General features: G+C 38.9%; 1 protein-coding gene across 1 annotated transcript in view; it reads right to left on the bottom strand.

Moving 5' to 3' along the window:
- LOC141583790 (uncharacterized) overlaps positions 1–17,487 on the bottom strand; it is a 49,656-nt gene that overhangs the window by 13,298 nt on the left and 18,871 nt on the right. The window contains exon 2 of the mRNA XM_074395472.1: positions 1,282–1,518. Coding sequence (XP_074251573.1) covers positions 1,282–1,518 — 237 coding nt within the window. The remainder of the gene's footprint in view (positions 1–1,281; positions 1,519–17,487) is intronic.

The raw sequence follows: 17,487 nt of genomic DNA, 5'->3' as shown, positions 1-17,487 counted from the left end.
ATTTTTTAATGCAAGCCTTAAAGAAGCAAATCTCTTTCTGTCATCCCTCTAGCTCTCTGCAGATATTCAAAATTGCCTGTAGCTGTCCAGAGTTTTCTCCATTACCTGTTTCTTTGAAAATATTGAATGCTTCTTTAAATTCTAGAATCACTCTTGACTCGTTAAGAAGTATTAATTTTTGCATCAGGCTGTTCCAAGGCTAGCTGTGAGAGAGGAAGTATATTAAGGCTTGTCGCTCTGCATGCAGTATTATGCCACTAAAGGCACATTACAAGAATTCTGCCTGCATTCAAGCATTTCTGCACAAAGCAATGACTCACATACAGTGTGAAAATTGAGTGTGCACAGCTCTCAAAACTTGGAATTCTTGCCAGAGTTGAAGAGGTTTCCACTGGAGCTAGCTGTTCTTAAAGTATTTGGCATCCAAGACCAATTGCTTTTTGGTAGCCCCCTCGCTGCAGTCCAGGTGTGCATCCCCAGAAAAGTATGCAAGATTGCATCCTCGGCACACTCCTCACACCCAGGACCTGTGCTCAAGCCACCAAATCATGCTGGTTCCTAAGAGCATCTCTGCAAACCAGATGTCTCTTTGTATGGAACATGCTGGGAGGATGAGTGGGGCACCAATGTGGAATGAAGTGGTCTCTCCTGCTAGAAATTATACCAGTGAATGCACTTGAGGTACAACTGCTTGATCTCACAACAGTGAAAGGATACATGGACACAAATTCAGCTGCTTTTGATAAGTTGAAGACAGGCCCCTTCTTTTATTTATTTCTGAGTCTTAAATGATGACAGGAGTAGAAAAGTGACCACCCTGTGACTTTTGAGCTGGGCATGGTTTAGGGCATTAAAATTAGAGTAGCATTGACTCATCTACTCAAGTCATTTCCAACACCATTTTCCATTGCACACTTTCAAATCTGCTCTGAAGAGCCACCCACACATCAGCTGAAAAAGATGAACCTCCCCTGGTCTCCATGCCTCTCCCAGATTTCTAAATAGTCAGGATAAAGCCTGCCATCTATGGCCCCACTTCACTACTGTCAGGTATAAAGAGGAAGCCTCAGAACACTCCCAGCAAGACTCCACGCTCAGCACCCTGCAACACTCCCAGCCTTCTCCACAACGCTTACATTGAGAACTTCAAGGCAAATCTCATTTTGCCATTCTCTCATGTACATCAAAACTCACAAGAGCCTGGAGCTCCCAATCAACTCTGATCTTCCTGGATTCTTATTCTCGATTATCTCTACAGTCTCCCTTTTCCCATCCACTCACCTGAAACCAGTCCACACTGTCTTCTGGAAGTCACGCTCAGCTGTTAGCTTCTTCTCACTTCTTCTCAGAACCTCTTTTAACTTCTTGCTGTAAATGGACAGACTCTCAGGAAACCACTTGCTTTTACCCAGCAGTCTGAAAGTGGTGGCTGTGGTACCTTGCAAGGTTCTTGTAATGCCGGATCTGGAGGTAGGAGCAAGTGTTCTGCTTTCATATGCCACTTGAACATCCTCTTTCCTGCCACAAGAATAAACAACACCACAAAGTTCTCATCCTTTAATGCCACATGTTTAGTCCTTATCAATCACTGTTCTAGCCTATTGCTGTCACCTACAGATCCACAGGTCATTCACCTAATTCCATGAAGATTTTAGCACCTAACTCACCACCACTTCTCCAATGTATTTGGTAATGTCAATATCCATATATATGATCTTCCCAATATCCTAGACTCTTGGTTTTTTGAGGCCCTCTTTTCCAGCTCTCACATTTCCCACCTTGCCTCAAACACTCCCTCCCAAGGCCATACTCGAGCCTTATCATTACCAGCAAAGTCATCCATAATTACAGTTTCAACCATTCTGTCTTTCCAGCTCACTCTCACTAATGCCCCAACTCCAAAAACCTTTGACCCCACTAGGAGGTATTAATCATTGACTACTTAAGCTTTTTTTGGTCCCTTAATTTCCTCCCCTACCTAGAGTAGATTTGACGGTTCATCATCTCACACTCTTGCATATATTCTTAACAGTCTTGGTAAGAAAATTAACAAAATCCCAGGCCGTGGTAAATCAACTCGGTTCACTCTGTACACCAACAGAGATGGCCATGGCTGAAGAAAGCCACACAGCTTGCTGACTGATCTCATTTTAAGTGGATGACCCCTATGTTCAAAAAACTGTCTAAGCTCCTCCCTAAAGCCAACCCTTCACTTGTATTCTAGATTCTGTCTCCCCTCTCTCAGACAAACCTGACTCCTGAAACTTTTCCTCTCCCATTGCTCTCCCTACATCAAGAATTTCCCCCTCTCTATTGGGTCATGCCCATCAGTGTCAAGCGTCTTAAAGAGAACCCCCTCATTACCCTCGTATTATCGTCTTTCCCCTTTATAGCAACATTCCATGAAATTTGATCCCCTCCGTTTTCTTCAAACTCAGCCAGGCACACCCTTCCCTCATGGCCTTTGACCTGATTTATCTCCATTCTAAAGATTCTACAAGGCTGGCTCAGTCCTCTTTTTCATGGCCTTAATGAAATGCCATCTTGTCAAGGACATTGACCGGCCCATTAAAAATCACAACACCTGTTTCCCAGTGGCCAGCAGCTCCCACCTCTCAGCCCCACCGACCACCAGCCTCCACTCCTCTTCTCACCTTTACTACTCAGTCTGAAATTCAGTCTCAGTTGAATTCTGGTAATAACTGGCATTAGAAAAAAAACTATCATCTTTCAGACAGGGCTTCTAAGAATGCTCTTTGACCACATCTAAATTGGTGAAGGCCGTCCTAAAAAATACATTTCAGATATTTTTTTCACCCTCTTTGTTTCCACACTTTGTCATGAAGTTCATGACCAGTTGATGCCTTTGTCTTGAGGGACATTTAAATGCCACTGGGTATTGGAGACGTACAGATTTCTCTTGAGGCCTCTCCAAATGGAGCTTCTTTCTTAATTTTTTTTGTGGCTTTTATTAATTTAAAAGACAGATATGTAAAACCTACCTCATCTTCCTTTCTGTCTACTCATCCATCTCTATATTAAATCCTGCCTGGATAAACCAGGAAAGAAGAAGAAAAAAAAATGGCATGTCCCTATCCTAAAAGAATCACCATGTCAGTGGTGTCAGAGGAATTCCTATGTCATTCAAGAGATGCTCAAGTGCCCTTAAGAAATCCAGCAGTGGCTTTGAGCAAGATCCCTGGTGCATCACATCACCTGCAACACAGTGAACCAGAGGGGAATGAATGTAGCTGAATCCAGCAGAAAGCATATGCTGTGTAGTACTCAGGAAAGAAAATAATCAGTCAAAGTGACAAAACCAAGGGATCACCCTGAAAACTGAAGGACATGAAATTTTTCCTCTGCACAGTGTCCAGATAAATGAGAGGTCATACGAAAACCCCAGCCATTAAAGAAGGAAAAAATGATAATTAAAATATTTGTGGAACTTCCCTCTAGAACTCTTCCACTTTAGCTTCTGAGGATAGTTGGTCAGAAATAAGAAAAAAAATAAAATCTCCATGTAAAAGATTTAACTGTAGGAGAATTTTACATAGCATGGTTTCTATCTTTGAGCGATCTAAAAAATGAATAAATAAAGACCCACTGAGGCTTTAAGTGCTGCAAGTGCCCCAGGCAGAAAGATCAGGCTTGGTTAAATCATTACATAGTCCATCATTTGTGTATCATGTCATCGAAGGTGTCAGGGAGAAAAAGAAATGTGTCTCTTCCTTTATGCTGACCAAAGTGGCAGAAATCGCTGTTCAGAACTGAAATGACGAACCCTTCAGATTAGAAGAATGCACATTAGAGCATTCTGACCTTTCAGTTCTCTTACGTTAAAATAAAACCACAAAATTTTAAAAAAAGAAGAAAAAATGCTAGGGCAATCAGATCAGGAAGACAAAATCTCCCCCTCTGGCAAGGTTCAGGAACATTCTGCACAGAAGTTCTCCACTTGTCAGAAGAATTTATCTTTCCAATTCCTTTCTCTTGGGGAGCAAGCATTTCCCCAGCAGATATGAGAATGACCTGATTCTCCCAAGGTAGCATACTCTCCACTGAAGCTCTGTTGCAGTCACTCGTAGAAAATTTCCTGTTCCATTATTGCACCAAATGAGCTCTGGGCTAATCAGACCCTCTAGGGAAAGGATAAAAAATAAAAAGCACCCATTCCCTAAAGCGAGGCTCTGAGCTACTTTGAACTACATTTACAGCCTTAATATAACCCAAGAGATTTCACAATTCACATGAGAAGCCAAACTCTTCTTCTAATGAAATATTTATTGGGTTTATCGTAGAAAAAAGGAGAGTATTTTTTGATGAGCATATTCTTCTATTTATCATGTTCATTAGAAGTGCCAGTGAGAGGTTTCAAAGTAATTTTTTTTATTGTTGCTTGGGATAAAACATATAATTTTCATCATAAGCAAGATGACCGTAAATAGAATACAGTTCTTGCCGAGTGCTGCCCAAGTGTTTGGTGAAGAGGAGGGAAATGTGTATCAAATGCTTCCTCCTGCACCTTACTGACTAAGCCTCACGTTGGCAACTAACCCCTGGTATGCACTTTCTCTGTTCTGCAGCTTAGTGAAGGATTTCATCAGGCTCCAATAAAATGACACTAGCACAGAAAGCAAGATCCCAAAGCAGGCAACTGGGGAAAAACACACTCGGTGCTGCTGGCCCTTGGAGCCTTGAAAAGGCCAAGGGTTGCGGCCAAGCAGTCCTGATGTCCACCAAACAGGAAAGGGAGGGTTACAAACTCTGCCAGTTTCATGGTCCTCTCTTTTGCCTAATAACACGTGCATCTTTAACCCTCATTTCATACTGAGAAACTAAGTAATAGACTCATTATGTTATTACAGGAAGATACTCTTACTCCGTTTTTTGCTTTGGTGAAAAGTGTGCCGACACAGCACTGCGTGTTCATGGGCTTCCAACTGCCACCTCTCCTCCCAAGGGGTAAGAAAGCTGTTATCGCTTCCATGCTAATAATAGAAAATTTAGCACAACTGCCTTCCCATCTTTCAAACCACTTCAATATTTTAAAAACAAAAAACAAAACTCCCTTGACTCAAGAGGAAGAAAGAAAAGAAAAATTAGATTACAGTTGATCAGATCTAAAAACAGTTGTCTAACGTCTCTGTGCAGCTTTTTTTCCCTGTAATTAAAAGAAAAAAATTTTTGACGTCTCACTTTTGTCCTATCAATTACGAGAAAACTGAAGCACCAGCATTACACTCCTCCTTCTGTGTTTCCTGCTGGTCCCACCAGGCTGTTATTTATTTCTTCTTAGGTATCAACTCTCACCTAATGAATGGGTGCTGTTGTGAAAAATAAGTTTAATTTATATAAACATTAATGTAATACCTAAGGAACTTGCTGAAAAAATAAGATAATTTTTGGGGGAGGGGGCAGAGTGTTTCTGTGTCACCCAGGCTGGAGTACGGTGGCACAATCTCAGCTCATTTCAACTTCCGCCTCCCAGGTTTGAGCAATTCTCCTATCTCAGCCTCCCAAGTAGACGGAACTACAGAAACCCACCACCACACCCAGCTAATTTTTAGATTTTTAGTAGAGACGGCGGTTTCACCATGTTGGCCAGACTGGTCTTGAACTTCTGACCTCAGGTGATCTAACCCTCTGGCCTCCCAAAATGCTGGGATTACAGATGTGAGCCACTGTGCCTGGCCAAGATATAAATTTTAAGTGCATCTCTGGTTCACAGTCCAAGAAACTACAGCTCACTGGGTCACGTAAATTCTTTCTCTTATTAAAATACAAGATTGTTACAAAAGTATCATGGCACTATTTAGAATTTAGATAACACTTTTCCTCTTAGGAGCAGCAAATGTGGAAACAGATGACCTTATTTCATATTTATTACAGTCTTGTATGTTAGAGGAGGTATTCTTTGCTAGTGTCCCTATATTATGAAGGAAGAAATGGAAGTCTTAAAAACTCAAGCAGCCTGTGTACTAGAATGGAATTGAAGCACCAGAGTTAAAATACTGCATGGGAAATTCAGAGAAGTAAGGCTACTCAGTCGTTCATTGAGTTCAGAGTTTGTAACAACCCCCAGTGGTGCTAAAAACTTAAACCTCCAAAGTGTTCCCAGTCTTTCAGACCAGCACATTTGCCTAAAGCAATTTTCTGCCCCAAAGAAGGACCAACTGAACCAACTGAATTAGAATTCAATATGGTCCAATTAGCTAGGCTTGGTGCTGCTCGGTTTTCCCGGGATGTCCAGCTGGCAAGAATTCAACCCTTACTGGCAACATGGGGGATGAAAGGATTGTAGAATTAAGCTCTACAGGTAGAACAGAAACTGTTCTGAATATTCACATTTCCTTTCTGCACCTCTCAAATGTTATTGCAAATGAAATTATGTCAGAGCAAAATACTAATAAACCAAAGTGGGTTTTTTTTTTCCCGCCCCCCCTACCATGGGGAGCAGCCAGACAGCTTTACACTAGCTAGATGTGGTTTTCCAACCCTGGTTTAAAAAGCAATGCAGGTATGTTGTCATTTACTTTCTGTCTGCAAGTCCTTTTGATAAAAGAAGCCCTTTGCAAGAAGCATTTCTCTCCTGTCCTTATAAATCAAATAAATAAAAATAAAAATTTCTGCCAAGCCATATGCTTCTGTTCCTCTCCTTCAACTGGCCTAAAATAAAAAAGATGACCCTTCTCTGTTCTTTTCCCTATCCCTCTACTTGAGGGGGGAAAAAAAAAAGAGCTAGAGAAAGAAAAAGAGAGAGAAATCAAACAACTGTCTAAACAAATCACTCCAACATTTCCAAGGGCTTTTGACCTGCAGCAATGTCAACCTCGCCTTTTTTTCCCTTTCTTTCTTTGAATCAACATAACCTATGATTCTGATCACTCCAATATGTCAGTGCTTGCTGAGGGCACATTTTATTGTTCATAAAGCCCCAGACGATAATGAAAAATAAGCAAGAAAATGATAAATTCATCAAAGTTGCAAGAATATTCGAGGAAAAGAGGAATTTCCCGAGGTAACTGTCCTTGACCCGGTTCTTTAATCGAGTGAAATTTCATCACTTTATCTAATATCATGCTTCATGCTTCAGGCTCCCAGCAATTCTATTTTAGTGTGGTCTAATGGGCAGCTGACGCCTCTACTCAGCACCAGACTGCATAATATGTGCTGACACACTGTGTGGCAAGCTGCCTTGCAGGGGCTGTTTATTTGAGCCTCGCCAGGAAAAATGTCATCACAAAAAGGTTCTTTATAATTCCGGGCTCAGCTTTCCGGGACTGAGTGGACTTCCCGCTTTAAGAAGTCTGGGAGCCCTTGCAGAAAGGCAGGCAGTGATCTGAGTGGCTGTGTACATTTGACTTTAGGTGAGAGGTTGGGAGAGCCCCAGTTATGGTTGTCTGAAACCTGAATCTAGATAGTGTAATGAAGAGTGTCATTCTAACGGCTTTGCAGGCTGCTCTTCTCAGAGCCTCTGATTCAATTTGATATTCTGAGGTTAACGTACTGTATTGGGCCTGAAAACAGGAATGCACATGGAAAGCTTTTATACTTATTCAGTTCAGTAAGCATGGCAAACTCATCAACAGCTATTTGTACACTGTAGACATGATGGGACTTACTTTGATGTTCTGATTTATGCTTGCTATTTTCCCCTCAGTATTACTTCGGAGTTGAAATGCACTTTAAAAAAAAAGTCAGCTTTTGACATAATAGCTAAGGATATTATCATAAATGAAGCAACATACACACGTGCACATGCAAATATAGAAATGCTACAATCTTTGACTCTAAATTTCCAGTATAGACAAAACTCAAATTTTCTAAACATATAAAGGACACTAAAGATAATTAGATGAAATGGGTGACCATGGACTGAATTCAGTGCTACCAAATGGAAAAAATGCTATCAAGGACATTATTAGGACAACTGACAAAACATGGGCCATAGATTGGAGAAAAGTGTGGTATGAGTGATAAGTTTCCTGAATTTAATTGCCTGTTGTTATTATGTAAGAGAATGTGTTTTCTTAGACAATTCAGAGTGAATTAAAGATACTAAAGGGTATGGGGGCATGGTGCATACAAATTACTTTCAAAGGATTCCGAAAAATTTAATTAGAGCAAGAGGGAATGATAAAGGATACGTGGCAAAATGTTAAACATTATTGAATCAGTAGAGCAATGCAAAATAATTCTTGTCGAAAAACAGTAAATAAATTCCGTCGAGTGGAGGTCCAGTTGTCTTCCCTCCATTTCTGCAAAAGAAGCCAGTTTGGCATCCATATGCAAATGCGTGTTGATATTCCCTATCTATAAATGAACCTTTGAACTAGCTGTAACATTCGCCTGTTTCCCTCACTAATGATGAACTAAAACCTCTAGCACGTGCTCCTTCAAAATAAAATTGATGAATCTAAATGAAGTCCTTAGTTCTCTAAACCAACCTTGTAACATTCCCATAAGTCCGAAATCATTGCAAAATATTTTCTAAAATTTCTTTAAACAGCAAGTAACAATGGGTGGGGAACTGGTATAAGAATAAATACCTGCTGCGTGTGCACATATTAAACAGAAATGTGCTTTATAGGGAGATAATGTGCTTACTCCAAAACTGTGGCACCAATAAGGTTAAGCAAGCTATGGTCTGTCTAATACTACCACAACTCTGATCATAATGGAGCTCCGTGATTTGTGGCCTCATTAGAACCCTGGAATGGCTATTTCCATCTCCATGTATGCTATGCCTTGCTTCACCTCACAACCTTTATATTTAAGAAACTGGAGTAGAGTAGCTTTACAGTTCCCAGAAAGATCAAATTTAATCTCAAATGGAGTAAGTCATTTCTATCTTATAGTAGGTAAGAAGTCACATGGTCCGGCCTACTGATCCCCACGGTCTAACTACGGAGGAAGAATCTTTTGTCTTTTGTCACAAAATACAGATAATTGCAGTTATGGAGGAAGAGCATGGTTGGGTGGGATATTAAAGCAGCGAAGACATCTGTCCATCAAAAGGTTGAAAGTAGGGCATTTATCAGTGGTGAAATAAGAACACTGTTCAAATGCCAACATTTACACCACAAACATTTTTCACTTTAAGCAGGAGTGCTTTAGTAAGACCGGTCAACTATTCCTTCCCCAGTGATTTCCCGCTTTGCTTTTTCTCAAAAGCAATTAGTACTAGTAGCAGTATAGTAGGAGCCATAATGATAATAGTCTTTATATTATATTGAGCCTTTGCAGTGAGTCATATATTCGGTCCACAATATCACATTACCCTTTATTATTCACAGTTCTCTGAACCAGATATTATTAGTCCCATTTCACAGAACAGTAAACTGAGGTACAGGGAGGCTAAGTGACTTGTGACACCAAGAGCTAAGCAGTGGCGGAGTCATATTTCATATTAGGTTAAGTCTGGTTCCAAATCCAGAATGCTTGCCTTTACACTATACAACCACTAGAACACAGACTTGATGAAAACAAGTTTAGAAATTACTTTACTGAAAGCTCATTGAAGAAAACAATACAAATTAGGTGTTCCCAATACGGTACTGTCTATGTGATGGCCATGGTGATCAATGGTCTTGTGTAGCATCATGTCAATGAAATAACTAGTTTAAATAAAGCAGGTAGACTATTTTGAGCAAAGAATGCAAAGCAGGGTTATTTCTTTAGATGAGCTAAATTTATTAAGAACAGAAAAAAGGAACTACTCTTTAATTTTCCATTTTGAAGATTTTAATACCCTACTTGGAGAGACCCTATATTTTCTAAAACTGTAAAATGAAACTGACTGTAAAATCATGAGAAATTTTTAAATGCGAGCTTCAACTGTTGTTGTTTTAGCAATGGTAATAAACTACGTCACCATTTTTCCTAGTAAAAGCAATGATTTCTCTAAAGGGGAAAACTTTAACTTACAATGACGTTTGCTAGTCAAATCATGGCAAGAAGTATTTGGGGTCTGATATTTTAGGTAACTTGATTGTATCTCAAAATTAATCCTGTCCACCATTTTATGGAAATGCCAATTTCTCTTAATCACTGGAAAGTATCAAGTCTTGTCAATGAGGCTTTTAAAAGTTCTGAAGAACATAAGTCAAATAAAATGGTGACTTTGGATATTATTTCATTTGTTATCCACCTGTTGGGTCCTTCATTCAACTAACCAACATTTATTAAATGTGTTTCGATTCCTGCTCTCAATAATCTTAGAATTCAAAGATGAGATACAAATGAACAGTTAGCTGTAACAGAGAGCAAGCGAAAGTACCTTGTAAAGAATGTAATGAATAAAAATTACTCTTTTGGGAAACTGTTTTTCACTCTGTATGATTCTGCCTCTTCCTCTCATGACCCTACCTCCCTCATCATAGGAACAAACATGATCTGGACGGGCCAATCAGAGAACCCAGGCTTCCCAGAAACAATGATACCCCCTAGGCAGACACATGCCCCATCTCCAAACAACCCAAGTCCTATGGCAAGTTGATATAAATGCTGCGAATGAGGATTTCTTTCCTTCAGAGAGCTAAAAATACATGTAAATCTGGAGCTTCTGAGAATCGCTTTCCCATCATATATGAGTGTAGGGTCTGCTTAAGACTGAACTCAAAATGGAGAAAATCAGAGCCAGGAAATATAAAGGGACAGATTCCTGAGAACATTTAGCCAGGCACTGAATTCAGCTAGCTCAACTACTGGATTTTCAGTTACACGAGCCAATAAATATTTCTTTTATTTACCCTCCTTTGTTTCTTTCATTGAAAACTAAATTGTCTCCCCAATGCCAAGATGATCCCTGAATGGAGATTGATTGAAGTGTAAAACTTTGTCCATCTCTAACATCGTATTAATTTACTTCACATGAGGGACAGCAGAAAGGGCAATTACCTTCAGCTAAGTAATACACTCAAGGTTTCATGGAGGAAGTGATATTTGAGTTGAGCTACGATTTCCAAAACTGTAAAAGCGGAGTAAGGACATTTGGGATGAGGAATTAACATGAACAGAGACAAATAAATATGAACATATCCAGTGCATTTGTGTAACTCATTGGTAAAGAAATATAATGAGCAATGGAGAAGCCAAGACTGAGAAGGTATTTGAGAAGTTGATGATAAAAGATCTTGAATATTGGCCAGGTAGTCCAAACTTTATTATGTAAGCAAATGCAAACCACTGAAAGCTTTGGCTTTGAAAGAAAAAAAAAAAAAATCAGGATGTATCGTATTTCCTGGGAAAATAATCCTGGCAACAGCCTAAAGAAATAATTACATTAGTAAAGATTGGAATGGAAGGCCACTTAGGACCTAGTGACAGGCCTGGTGAGAGGTGTTAAGGACTTAAAGTGCCTAGAGGGATGGATAAAAGCAGATATATTAAAGAGATATTTTAAAAATAAAATTAACAGGGCAAGGTAACCAATGATAAACCTTTTAAATGGTAATATCTGCCAAGAGAGAATTTTTAAAAAGAAATTGTGATCCGATGACGTTTTGAGGCAACAGTTTTTAGTGGTTCAAAACACGATCTTTCAGGCAAAGTGGAACTAACCTTTGAGAAATGCTTAGAAATGATCCAAAACAGGCAGATGTACTACGCTCACTCTAGTATCAGGAAGTGAAAGAATTTTACTTCTAAGTTTTGACTTTATAACACATTTTAAACTGCAGACAAATGAGCTGGCATAATGATAGAGTCACAAAATGCGTTGCAAGTTGAATGTTAAATGATGCTTGCTTCCTCTGGGTTTTCCTGTGGTCGGGCTTAATCTCAGGACAGCAACCAAATGTGGCTGCAGACTGCCTTCATTTCTTTCTTTTCTCCCTTCTCATTTTTTCCTCTGGCTCTCTTCCTTTTTTCTTTTCTCTTTCTTTTTCAGTCTATCCTCCTACTCCCCCCCCTCCACTATTATTAAATTCTTAGCTAGATTTAGACGGAAAACTTTTTATTTTCATAGTGGAAATTAATCAGCATGCTGTTTTAAAACAACACAAGAAAAATTTGCAAAGTTTTCCATGGCCTTTAGAGTGAGTGACCTTTTAAATTTTAATGCAGCAAATATTTAGAGAGTATTTACAGTGGGCCAAGCACAGTGCTGAGTGTAGCCACTGTCTCCAAAGACCCAGTGCTCAGAATCTTCGCTTAGAGAGTGGTGACCTGTCAAATCTTTCAGCAAAATTACACTGAAATTACATTAGGATGATTTTCTTTCCCAAATTGACTACACTGTCATTTGAATTCAAATAGGGAGTATGTTGACATTCCAGAAATTTCCATAATTTTTCTAAAGGTATGCAAATGTTGATTTCAAGTTGGAACCCCTGGGATCACGGGTGGGGCTTCCTAGACAGTTTTAACTTTCAGGTGGATCATAAGCATTAATCGGTCATATTTAGTTAGGTATTGAACGTAATAACAAACTGTAGTATCCATTACTGACTGTGAAGTAAGTGCTCACGTCAGGGAGGGACAGCAAGTGGTAACTACAGGATGACTGCTTGAAGATGAAGGGAGACCAAGAGGGAAATTGAGTTGTCAATGCTAGAAATCAGTTGGCAACCATCGTCCGTTACCTACAGTTACCTCAGTGATATTTTTAACTGTGCCTAAATCTAACGCCATTAAAAAAGAAATAAGAATTAATATTTTCTTAACTCACAGCATCTTTTTACGTAAATACCACGTACTATTATTACTACTCTAAGTAATCATCTAGGAGTTTAAACTATGCACAGATAATGTTTTCTTCATCTTCAAAAATGCAAAGAGGAAAAAAAAATGAATTCCAGTAATCATCTTTGAATCTCCCCTCACAAAAAAAGTAGAAAGCTGGGATTCAAGCCAAGAGAAAAATCTCATTTTCGAACTTCAAGATCAAGTACCTAGACCAAGGGTGAAAAAGGCATCCTTAAAGAGCCTGAAGAACTTAGAAACCAGTTCTGAGGAACTTGAACATGGGGTTTTTACGTACAAAATTCAACTTGGCCAGCTGTGGTGTATTACGCCTGTAATTCCAGCACTTTGGGAGGCTGAGGCAGGAGGATCACTAGAGCCTAGGAGCTGGAGATCTGCCTGAGCAACATAGGAAGACCCTATCTCTACAAAAGATATTTTGAGGCCGGGCATGGTGGCTCACGCCTATAATCCCAGCACTTTGGGAGACCGAGGCGGGTGGATCACGCGGTCAAGAGATCGAGACCATCCTGGTCAACATGGTGAAACCCCGTCTCTACTAAAAATACAAAAATTAGCTGGGCATGGTGACGTACACCTGTAGTCCCAGCTACTTGGGAGGTTGAGGCAGGAGAATTGCTTGAACCTAGGAGGCAGAGGTTGCGGTGAGCCAAGATCACATCATTGCACTTCAGCCTGGATGACAAGAGTGAAACTCCAACTCAGAAAAAGAAAAAAAAGACATTTTGAAAAAACCAAAACACCTAGCTGGGTTTGGTGGCACTTGCCTATAGTCCCACCTACTAGGAAGGATGAGGTGGGAGGATCGCTTGGGCCCAGGAGTTCCAGGTTGCAGTGACCTATAATCATACCACTATACTACAGCCTGGGCAACAGAGTGAGACGCCAGCTCAAAAAATATATGCATATATATAAGAACAAAAAGTTGCAACATTACACTGTCTCAGAGGAACAAACAAGTTAACACTATTAAAAACACTTTTCAGTAAAATATAACTTCTAAATTATAATATCACACAGATCAATGCATTAATTAAAAAGATATATTTCACTCAAGGATTCTTGAGTGTTCAGATCTTGAAGAAAATTATATTCTTAACAATTTCCTTTTTTAGCTTCATAGTCAACTAACAGTTTAACAAAAGGCAGAGGAGAAATCTGTAACATGCATTAAACTTTCACTTTCATTAGCAAAACAGACATTGAATGAATGTGCTTTTGCCACATCTGCTTAACCTTGAAGACTCTGTATTTTGTTCACTCCTCTTCTGGCAGTTTTAAATGGCAAAAACATTCCTGGTTTCATTTGCAGTCTGAATGAGTAATTTCAATGATAACAATGACATTTGAAATATTTGTGGTTTTGTGCAGCATTTCCTCCAGGAATAATAAATAAGCCAAAAACATTGAATAATGCAAAGAAGACCTTCCTTAAGAACCATAGAGGAAAACAAGATTCTGTGCAAAAGTCATTTGTTTTGGCAGTGTAACCTCGTTCATAATGGAATTCATACTGCCCTGACTCTGTTTGGGGGCCAATAAATTTATTAATAATAAATTTAATTAAACATCAATGAATCAGTATTTAGGTCTCCATTTCTGAGCTGATAATACTTATCCAGCAATGGTTGAAGTCCAGTCGTTATTTGTTTAAACTTAGACTTACATAGGTTCTGTATGTTCAGGGGATCTTTATCTTGTGTTGTCCTCTCTATCAGCCAACATTTGAGCATGGGAGTTGGGGACTGGTATGTGATGTTCTAGTTCAAAGGATTTTTTAGCCAAACTGAGCTTAAATATGTACATAGGCATATTTTAAGGTGTGTACACTGTATTAGCTGGTCTCTCAAGCTATATATTTTTAGATAAAAAGCACTTATACTAAATACAAATTCTTTATGAACTAATCAGACCACCAACCACAAAGTCAAAACGCTTTTAAAAAGGCTTCACAAAAATCCAAGCTTAAATTGTCTCCTTTACTTGGAGCAAAATGAAATAAACGGAGAAAAAGGAAATTTTCCCCAAGCCAACACATAGACAGGAAAAGACTTCAATAATCCAAGAGCAATGACAAACATTTTTAAAATAATATTGGATTTTAAATTAAAGTCTTAACTAAAAGTAGTTCTAAAAATCAATGTACTCTGCTTAAGGGAAAGAGGGAGGAGGACTCCAACACATTTCTAAGCACACAGTAGACACTCAAGAAATCATTGTTGATTGCTAGCAAAGCCATGACAAAAATCTTGTGTGTTTCTAGTATAGAGGCTGAATCAAAGTTTTCTCTCTGTCTGGATAGTATGGATGTTCCAGAGAGTATAACAGTAAAAGGACAAGCAAGCAAGAAAGAAGCACTTAAAGGAACGAAAGAGAGACTTTGGAATTAACAAAGACAAGATCAGTTTCTCATTTCCATATCCCTTCAAAAAAAAGTGGCTGGGTAGGGGGACTAGTAATCTCATCATTCTAATAAAGGAGTTGATCTACATGTACTCTAGAGAGGGCCATAAAGTTCCCAGTAGACATCATTCAATCAGTTCTCACTATATTGTTTTATAATTTTTTGAAAAAAAAAAAAAAAAAAAAAAAAAAAGATGGTATTCTCTCTATCTTCCTCATAGCATGGAGAAAGATCTAAGAGAGCTAAGAGCTTTCTAATCAGTTGGTCCTTATCATTCCAGGAAGTTACTGGATAAGAGATTGCTTCTGGTTTTGAAGAATTATTGAGTCATTCAAACCTTTCACCTCTCCAGATCCTTCTCAATATCCAAAAGTAAATAAAATGCAGAGACAGTGGGACCACCAGAGGAACTCTCCCACTGTCCCTTTAATATCCAGTTGAATGGCACTATCTAGTCTCCAGGTAAGTATAATTGCTCTATGCATGTGTAGAGAAAGTGTAACCCTGAGAAGACTGAAGAAGAGAGAAGCTAAATAATCACTGTTATAGACAACACAGAAGATTCCAGGTGGCATGTTCATAAAAATCAAGGACTTTTTTTTTCTAAGAGCACTGTTCAAGCAGGTAGACAATACATGCAGATTGACTGCACTCTACACACAGCTACCGGTGTTTCCCTGTCTTAAAGCATTACCATTAAAAAGGAATTATCCTACTTAGGAAACAAGGCTGTGTGCATTTAACTTGAAAACAAGATTTGACAAGGTGACCATCTGTTTTCTCTTTCCCACTTAATTACAAAAGGAATGGTACTTGAAGCCCACCAAAATACCCAGGGAGGAATTGGGATTATGACATATTCATTTTCTCTGCAAAGTGCAAACCTAACACTTGCTCATATGGCCACATTGAAGGGGAGCAGAATTAGCACATCTGCGACTGATCTTCCACCACAGCCACTGGGACTGAAGTTAGTTAACCTGAAAACCTGATGCCACTCAACATAAGCCCATTGAAGGGCACCCAAACTATTGGTAAAGCCTCCCTTTGGGAGGAACAAAAGCTCCATTGGATAACACCTTATCTCACTGGCTTGCATGAAATCACCCCCACTCAAGGTCTGAGTTTCTATCAGCAGAGTTTGTTTGGTGAGACATGCTTGAATCCAAGAGTACAGAAACAACCCCTTGTAATGGAAAATACAGAAGACTGGAAGTCGGAAAATCTAGATACCAGTTCCAGGTAAGTCACTCCTTATACTGTGTGGCCCCAAGCAAGTTATACAAACACCCTGAGTCTCAATTTCTTCATCTGTAAAATGGGAACACTAATACCAATTCTGCTTGCTTTACAGGATGTCTAGAAAAGTTTTATAAGATAATTGGAAACTGATAGGTCAAATATAAATTATTTTACGACTATAAAATATTAATAAGAATATCAACAAAAATATGGTCACAGTAAACCTAAAAAGAGTCCCATAAGAGACATCTCTACAGCATGAGGAAAAACCCATTGCAACAATAAGATAATTTTTCTAGCTTCTCCTTTTTGTTTAAGTAGAGATCTCCTGACCACCTTCCAAAAGGCCTTGAAAACAGTCAAACTGCCCCAGAGAAATGCTTGCTTCAGAATATTTCCACTTGTGTAGACATGACTTTCTGCAAGAGCTTTTGCATGACATTTTGCCAGAGCAAAAAGTGAATTCTGTGTCCCTTAATTCTTTGGTATTTTCCTGAAAATACAGTGACCTTCATTCTAGTGCTGCCCTATTCAGTATGGGAGCCACCAGCCACATATGACTATTTAAAATTAAATTAATTAAAATTAAATAAAAAACTAAAATGTTAGTTGCTGGGTCACACTAACCTCATTTCAAGTACTCAGTAGTCCCAGGCAGTAAGTTACTGGCTATTATCATAGTAGACAGCTCAGATGCAGAATGTTTTCATCAGAGAAAGTTCTATTGGACAGCACATGTAAGGCTTTAAAAAGTAAGGCTTTCCTGGAATGAAATTGGGGAAGGAAATATAGTATGTGCTTTCAAATTCAAACTGACTCAATTCTGCCTTTCACTTGAGTGAACGGTTTAAATTCCCTAAGTCTCAGTTTTCTTCATCAGCATAAAGGGGACAATAACAGTAAAACTTCATAAAGTACTTATAGTAATTATGAAGACTAAGTGAAATAAGTAAAGCATCAAGCATATTATACGTACTCAATAAATGTTATTTATTACTGAATTTCATCAAGTCTAAGATGCAGAACTTTTCACATTTTAACATATCTCAAATTCGCATGTAATTTATCACCAGTGCCAAAAGAAACTTGGCAGAGAAGGGAGTTGTGACATAGATGTCAGTGCCTGCACATGT

Source organism: Saimiri boliviensis, chromosome 2, assembly GCF_048565385.1.
Source record: "Saimiri boliviensis isolate mSaiBol1 chromosome 2, mSaiBol1.pri, whole genome shotgun sequence".
NCBI classification, from domain to species: domain Eukaryota; kingdom Metazoa; phylum Chordata; class Mammalia; order Primates; family Cebidae; genus Saimiri; species Saimiri boliviensis.
The sequence above is the reverse complement of the archived record's forward strand: the minus strand, read 5'-3'. Positions and strand labels throughout refer to the sequence as shown.